Below are 8,474 nucleotides of genomic sequence, written 5' to 3' on the forward strand. Positions count from 1 at the left end.
CTGAGAACAAAAGTATAAAAGAAATGTTGTGAAGCATTTCTTCCATACTTCTGTTAAGGATTTTGCCAGTTTGCTGCCTTCCCACTTACAGTAATGAAAATAATAAAGATAATAGCTATCTTTTACAGAAATCCATTTATTTGGTGGGAAAGCATAGATTATATCAACACCCAAACATTTGACGGAAAGACCCCACCCCATTTTCTCCCAAATTTGTTTATTTTTGTAATTTTTTTTTTGCCAAAAATTGCCATTTTCAGATATGGAGGTTCTGGAAAATTGCCAAAAATCAGCATTGTGAAAATTTCCCCCCGTTTCTACCCCTCCATCCAACTACTTCAATTTTGACTTTTTTCCTCAACACTAACCCTAAAACCGTAAGTACAGAAATGATTTAAAATTATTGTCCGAATCATGATTTTTCCGCATATTTAGAAAAAAAAAATTTTACAAAGATTTTTGGAAATTTTTTTTCAGAATCATAATCTCTGTATTTTTCCGCATATTTTGAGAAAAAAATTGTGCAAAAAGTTAAAAATGAAGGAAATGGGGGTGGGGGTGTAATTTAGAAATGTCGATTTTTGCCAATTTTTTTTGCAGATTCGTATTCTCCGTAGCTGAAAAGTGGGGGGAGTGGGGGTTTTTTATGGGGGGGGGGGGGCAGAAGTCTTGCCCATTTGACTGTTATTTATATAAACTAATACAAATATGGAATAGCTTTCTTTTGAAAACACTCATCATTATCATTCATTTTTCTATGCTCGCATGGGTAAGATGGTTTGACTAGGGCTGATAGGCCAGAGAGCTGCATTAGGCTCCAGTTTGTCTTGGCTTGGTTTCTACAACTGAATGCTCTTCCTAATGCTAACCACTCCACAGAGTGTACTGGGTGCCTTTCAATGTCACTGGCCACATTTATGATTTCAGCCTGACATGTCTTCTCGAGCACAATTAAATCACTAAAAATCTCAGTTACTTGTCATCGGCTCCATGAGACTTAACATCTAAAGATCATAGTTCACCACCTCATCCCACATCTTCCTACATCTACCTCTTCCAGATTCCCTCCACAATTAGAGACTGGCACTTCTTTATGCAGCAGTCCTTGTCCATATACATTACCTTTGACACTAATTTAAGGACTGGCTCAACAAGGATTAATTTTGTGGCCTAAGTAATGGAATATATAATAAGATGTTTTCTACAGTCTAAGAGCTGATGTTTAACTCTAATTTTATGATGTTAAGGAGGAGAATCAAATCTTCTTTGAGATAGGATACTGTCTATCATAGTAGCCACATTTCTGTTTTGAAAAAGGAAGGCATCTATTTGATAATATAATCCCAGATACACTAAGTCTGGAAAAAAACTTTGGATCATAGGTGTTTAATCAAGGCCAACTTATGGGTTAAACAACAAAATATCAATATCAAATTTTGACAGAAGGCCAACAATTTCGGGGGAGGAGCTGAGTTGATTACATCAACCCCCAGTGCTCAACTGGTACTTATTTTATCGACCTCAAAAAGATGGAAGGTAATGTCAACCCCAGTGGAATCTGAACTCAGAATGTAAGGACAGATTAAATGCTGCTAAGCATTTTGCCCAGTGTGGTAACAATTCTGCCATCTCACCGCCTTAATCAACAACAAAATATTACAAGGACTATCATTCCAAGTTTTACAAGTACTATTAAAAGAGACTGTGGCAGCACCAGCATCACTGCACAACTACCCACCTACTAGAACAGATTGTCGCAAAAAATATTTTCAAGTGATAGGATAAAGACAAATTACCTGTAATATGGCAGATAATGATTTTTCCCCAGCACTTGCTGATTTCCATTTGTGGACACCATCAGGTTTGAGGAGATTCTCTGCTGGATGATTCTGGAAAATAACAACAAAAAACATTAGTTTCAAATTTTGGTACAAGGCCAGCAATTTCGGGGTAGGAGCTGAGTCAATTACATCAACCTCCATGATGAAAGGCAATGTTGATCCCGGCAGAATTTGAATTCAGAATGTAAGTACAGATGAAATGCTGCAAAGCATTTTGTCTAGTGTGCTAACAATTCTTTTCTACTCTAGGCACAAGGCCCAAAATTTTGGGGGAGGAGGCCAGTCGATTAGATCGACTCCAGCACACAACTGGTACTTAATTTATGAACCCTGAAAGGATGAAAGGCAAAGTTGACCTTGGCAGAATTTGAACTCAGAATGTAAAGACAGGCGAAATACCTATTTCTTTACTACCCACAAGGGGTTAAACACAGAGAGGACAAACAAGGACAGACACATAGATTAAGTCGATTACATCGACCCCAGTGCATAACTGATACTTACTTAATCAACCCTGAAAGGATGAAAGGCAAAGTCGACCTCGACAGAATTAGAACTCAAAACGAAGCGGCAGATGAAATACCGCTAAGCATTTCGCCTGGCATGCTAACGCTTCTGCCAGCTCACTGCCTTAAACAACAGCAAAATATTACAAAGACTGTCATTTCAAGTTTTACAAGCGCTATTAAAAGATACTGTGACAGTATGTGCATGTTTGAATTTTCAAATGGAGAAAAGTACACAATACATATTCACTTATTCAAAGCCTCTTCTAATGTTTTCTCTCTTCCTCTTTTGCATGATCCTTCCACTTGAATTGCTTGCTACTTTTGCACCCAACTGGCATCCTCCACATGCATCATGTGTCATATCAGGACAGTTTTCTCTCTTGCATGCTACATCAAACTTCTCTGATTCTAATCTTTCTCAACTCATTCGCACTGTCATTCATGCACTCAACATTACACCTTCATTGAAGTATGCTTGTTTATTTGTTTCCAGTTCAACATATCCTTCACATTAACTGCCTTTTGGATTAAGGATTTTTAGCATACTTAAAGGTGCAGGCATAGCTGTGTGGTAAGAAGCTTGTTTCACAACTACATGGTTGCGGGTTCAGTCCTACTGTATGGCAGCTTGGGCAATTGTCTTCTGCTGTAGTCTCGAGTTGACCAAAGCCTTGTGAGTGGATTTGGTAGACAGAAACTGAAAGAAGCTCATTGTATATATGTGTGTGTGTGAATCTTTGTCTCCTATGACTGCTTGACAACTAGTGTCAGTGTGTTTATGTCCCCCATAACTTAGCAGTTTGGCAAAAGAGACCAACAGAATAAGTACCAGGCTTAAAAAAATGTACTGGGATTGATTCATTTTACTAAAAATTCTTCAAGGCAGAGCCCCAGCATGGCCACAGTCCAATGACTGAAACAAGTAAAAGATACTGCACAAGTATATCACACTCCATTTATCCACATTTCAGTTAGTCCCCTCAGGTCATTTTATTATTTTTTATAATGCAGGAAATTATACCAGTCAACAATTATTTTCAATTGTTTTCTAAATAAAAATCTTTGTTGACTAACCAAGCAGTCTTGTGAAGGCTATATTACACTGATGAAGTCTAATAAACTGAAATATACCCATAGCTGTCCCTTTAACTACCCTTCATTATTTATCCAAATGTATGGCATTGGCCCATTTGAGTTGCTTCCATTCATTCATATAGTTTTTACATCTGCTACACTGTAGACAGTTACCTTATCTCTTGCACTTTGTATGTCTTCTAGAGAAACAGAGCAAGAGCACTATTTTAGAACCCACATCCAGATTGATGCAGGGTTATTCAGATAAGAAAGTGGAAGAATGAGAAACAGTTTGGAATTTAGCTAGGTACCACAGCCCTTTCAGTTAAAATCTTTCTGTCTGTCTGTCTGTCTCTCTCACACACACACTCTTAAAGTTGGATGCCATTATAAAGTGTCAGGTGTATGACAATTTTACAACACACCAAGAATGTATCCTGGGAAAATTAACAAGAATAGAAATCCTACTCCAAATTTTATGATCTCATGGAAAATTAATAACTCTAAAGCATAAGTGTCCTTATTAAAAAAATATATATAAGCCACTATAAACCAAAAGTTTGCTTCTAACCCACAAACTGTATACTAGAGGATGAAAGGAAAAATATTGTTATAAAAAGAGCCCCATTTCAGGAAGATCTAAAATTATTCTGGTCTAAGCTCTAGAATGAAAGTAAAAATTTTAATCAAAACACAGTACAGCTAGATACAGTATAGCAAAAAAAAACAAAACCACCATCAATAGTAAAACCTATGCAAATGATGTTGAAACAGCTGTAGGAAAGCTGTACAATGGAAAGGTACTTGAGAGACTCATAGACAGTCATTTAATTATACATATATTTCAAAGCATTATGGAAAACCAGATACTGAACTGGCTTGCCATAGCATGAAAAGCCTTTAACCAAGAGTGACTTGGAAGAGAAAGATAACCCCAGAGCCAACCATACAAACTGTACACGTGTTAGCTTGAACTCATTCCTTCAAGACTATTGCAAGTCAATAATACAGACACTAACGAGCAAGCAAATGCAAAGGAAGGAATGCGGAAATGCACTGAACTAGTAAATAAAGCTGCTTTTTCCCAAGAATACACAATGAAAACCTTATAACAGCATGATCTAGTTATAGAAAGTTGTTTGATTCTATTCACCATCCATGGCTACTTAGGTCAAAACAGTTTGGTAAAAGTATCTGCTGTCTTAGTTCATGAACACCTGTTCTAGCATCCTCATACTTGTAAATGAAACTGGAAAGATTGTCTCTGCTGTTATAAATATTTCAAAAGGAGTATTTGAAGGGGACTCTCGGTTCATGTTTCTATTTATTTTGGTTCTAGATCCACCATCACTTAATGAAATTCCACTGGCTATGTCAGCAAGAAACACTAATATAACCCATAATTTCTTTGTGGATAATATATACTCAAAATTTTACAATGCTGACAAACAATCAGGGGCGTATATTCTGGGTGTGCCAGGTATACACTGCACACCCATCGAAAATAGCAAATTCATTATAACCCTTACTCATTAATTTAAGCACAAATCTTAATGGAAAATTTTTGTTATACCCTGCTTGAAATTTGGTGGCATTGAGTGTGACAAAACACTCACTACAACTACTATACGCCACTGCAAACAACTAGATTTTGTCAAATTTTCTGTTGATATAAGGATGAAATTTAGTGAAAAGAAATGCTTATATTTAACAAACCGAATGCAGAAATACTGTTCCTTCAAACTCCAAACCTATACATCAATGGTCTCTTTACCTCCCCTGAGTGTTACAAATACCTAGGTATTTTGAAAAAATATGATACAAACACACTGTACACAACGATCGAGTACTTAAAGAATATTACAGCAGACTTAAAAAGATACAGTAGTCAGAACATTCCACTTACATCAAGACAATATCTCACAATGCATTTGCAGAACCAGTACTGGTATCAACATTTAGGAAACTAGACTGGTCTGTAGAGGAAATCCACTCCACAGACATTAAAGCCTGCATGATCCTGACATCCACTGCAAACTTCCATAAACAGTGATATTGAAAAATCCTACCACAGAAGAAAAGTAGGAGGAAGAGTTAAGATCAGTGCAGGCGGTCGTCTTTGAGTGATGTTTGATATCACTTAGACAGCACCTGCCAAACAATAGCAGCGAAAATAAACACACCAGCCAACTGTTCAAAATTGAAGTAAATAACATTCTGCAGGCTGGTTGTGAACAACTCAATAAACACTCACTTCCTGATGACACTTTCCTCCCACACACACTTGAATCTCGAAGTGTAGGTCTAGTATACTTCAGCAAAAACTTCGAGAAACATTCCGAATATCACAAAAAGGCTATGCACGATTGTTTCCTATAAACTTGAGGGAGATCATGGAATGTAGTCTCTCTTGGACTCGTGACTGTTACAACATGTCACACCTCAAAGGTTACGATTTTGCACTCCAAGAGAAGAAGGCAGCTATGAAATATCTAATGAACAAATGAGACCATGAAGTTCTTAAGCGATCATGATGCAACTCCAAGTATCGATTATGTCATCCTTCTGCGGAGTACATAATGCAGGTTATCAGCAGATACCTGAAAATGTCAAGGTACAACTCTCAGTGCGACATGATATTGTTGCTAAAATATATACAATGCCATTCGCAGAAAGGGCTTCACTGGAAAAATTTAAACATCCTTCAAAACTTCCTTGCATACAGAAATTCGCCAACAGTACACCTGATGTTCCCACCCACCACTTCTTTTAACGACTCTTTACACTGTTCACTTCCTGTGTATTACTCTATGCACAGTTTCTGCACTTCTGGCTACTTTTTCTGATGAATTGTAATGCACATGAGCACTGTATACAATAATTTCATTATCTTTGCTATTGAATACATACATATCAACACGAGGAGTACTGGTGGAGCATTCCAATCAAAACTTTTACCAGGGGCAAACTTAATGTATCTAATATTAATATAGTTATTTAAGACAAAAAAGCAAAACCCCGTGTACTGTTACAGAGGTTAGCTGTCCTGCAGATGTACACAACTCTTCCAAAATCGGCGAAAAGGAGAATATTTATGGACAAACGTCTTGAAACCTGCAACTCCTCTACTCTGATTATAAATTCACATTTATACAAATAATTACTAGTGAACATTAACGTGAAAAGGCTAGAATTTTGAGGTAAAGAAAGAGAGCCACTAAAGACGCACTTTACAAGAAAATTTGAAAGTGCAACAGTAAAAATACCCGATACTTTTAAAATTCAACTTGTAGTAATTATTATTGTTGTTATCTTAACTCTAGATACTTCCTTCTCGGACGGATTCTAACTAATAAGAAAATTACATACATATATTCATCAGCTCGAAGCTGCTACCTGACAATTTTTGGTAGTATTTAAGGTATATCGCCTGAACTTATTAATGGGAACACGAGAAGGATAACAAATGCACGCACTACATACGCGATGAATTGATATATTAATTGGTAGAGAACATGTACGTGCATGTATATGAATCTGCAGTATCAGAGTGTATATGGTCAGCTAGATTGCCTAAACACTGTCAAAAGGTCCTTAACGAATTACCATTAAAGATAGAAATACCTATATATATATACACACACACACGCAAACATCCCAAGTCAGTCTCACAGCAACGAATGCACATGGCCATTAGTTGCTATATATACAAATGATGAAAATGGTCCACTTCGGTTATTTAGCCATCGATCGTAACAACAGTAGTTAGTATCTCGACATTTAGTAAATAAATAAACGATTTAATTCAAACATATACATCCAATTTGATTTAGATAAAAGATATTTCCAGATATTTCCATTGATAAACTCGTAACTGGTCCTTAAGACACAATTAGTGAACGTAAACGAAAATAGAGATTTCCATGATATTTACTTCATAGATAAATGTATGCATGTAGTATACGTATATACATTATATATAAATATATATATAATACTTACTGTGTCCTGGCTGCTGTATGATACTATATGTTGGAGTTTAATTTCTGGCATTTTGTCACTTTCTACTTAGATTGTTTTTAGTAAGGCAAAAATTTACTATTATTGCTGGAAATCAGTGTTATGATTATTATTATTTTTTTTTTTTACATATCAAATTGGCGCACTATCATGTATGTATATGTGCGCGTGTATATGTATGTGTGTGTTTATGTGAATGTGTTATAAATAATAACAGCCTCGTTTTCGAAAAAAAAAAAAAAGGAGATTCTATCGCCAAGTTATGTCTTTCCCTTTGGCGGAAGTATTGAAAATAAATACAGTTGCATCTTTTGCTAACTTTCTGCAAAGTAAAGTTGGCATTTCTAGTAAAGTAATAGAAGGTACTGACTTAAAATATCAATGTTTCGTCAGGAGCTCACTGATGTTGAGATACTTAACATTTGCTGGTGAAATTTGGGAATAGCTGTTCCTCATGGTAAAATTTTTTTTTGGTGGGTGCCAGGGAAAACTTTTTTTTCATTTTTGTGTTACAAATAACGAGAGATGGCCATTCAAATTAGTACATACTTATTAGAATGGCCAGCTCGGTTGTTTGTAACGTATATATGTAAATATATGCATGCACACACACACATCACAGGTTTGTTTTGCCCAGTCAGCTGCCTAACCAAATAAAAATAGCTGCTTGCCTAAAACGTAAAGTGGGTACATAAACTCAAGGATTACCAGGAGTAGAAGAATAGCTGAGTAATAGATAAAGGAACTGATTAATTAGAAAAACTATATAGAATGCCGAAGAGAAAACAATGCATTTTCAGTTCATTGCACATTTACCATTAAACGGAGATAAAAGGTTGTATGAGCGAATGTGTCAAAACAAAAAAATTCCTTTTCCTTAAGGGTAATTTTTATGCGTATTTTCACTTTAAATAAGTACAAAAGCTATAATTGTCTCGCACAATAAAATTTATAACCCCGTTATCAAAAAGTACCGTAACATATTCGCTTTACATTCATTATGGCCGTATCCATGTAAAGTGTTTAAATC

At 36.0% G+C, this 8,474-nt stretch overlaps 1 protein-coding gene across 3 annotated transcripts in view; it reads right to left on the reverse strand.

The window, feature by feature from the left end:
• The window catches only part of LOC115221560 (DNA repair protein XRCC1), a 47,842-nt gene extending 39,368 nt beyond the window's left edge, over positions 1-8,474 (reverse strand). The window contains exons 1-2 of one of the 3 annotated variants that reach the window (XM_036510847.1): positions 7,427-8,474; positions 1,797-1,889 (exon numbers count right to left, since the gene is read on the reverse strand). In XM_036510847.1, the coding sequence (XP_036366740.1) occupies positions 1,797-1,889; positions 7,427-7,477 (144 nt within the window). In that variant the 5' untranslated portion in view covers positions 7,478-8,474. Of the gene's footprint in view, positions 1-1,796; positions 1,890-5,330; positions 5,905-7,426 lie in introns of those variants that run through there. The other 2 variants (XM_029791762.2, XM_029791763.2) reach the window with 2 other exon arrangements.

The sequence above is a fragment of the Octopus sinensis genome, linkage group LG18 (assembly GCF_006345805.1).
Source record: "Octopus sinensis linkage group LG18, ASM634580v1, whole genome shotgun sequence".
In the NCBI taxonomy this organism is placed as follows: Eukaryota; Metazoa; Mollusca; class Cephalopoda; order Octopoda; family Octopodidae; genus Octopus; species Octopus sinensis.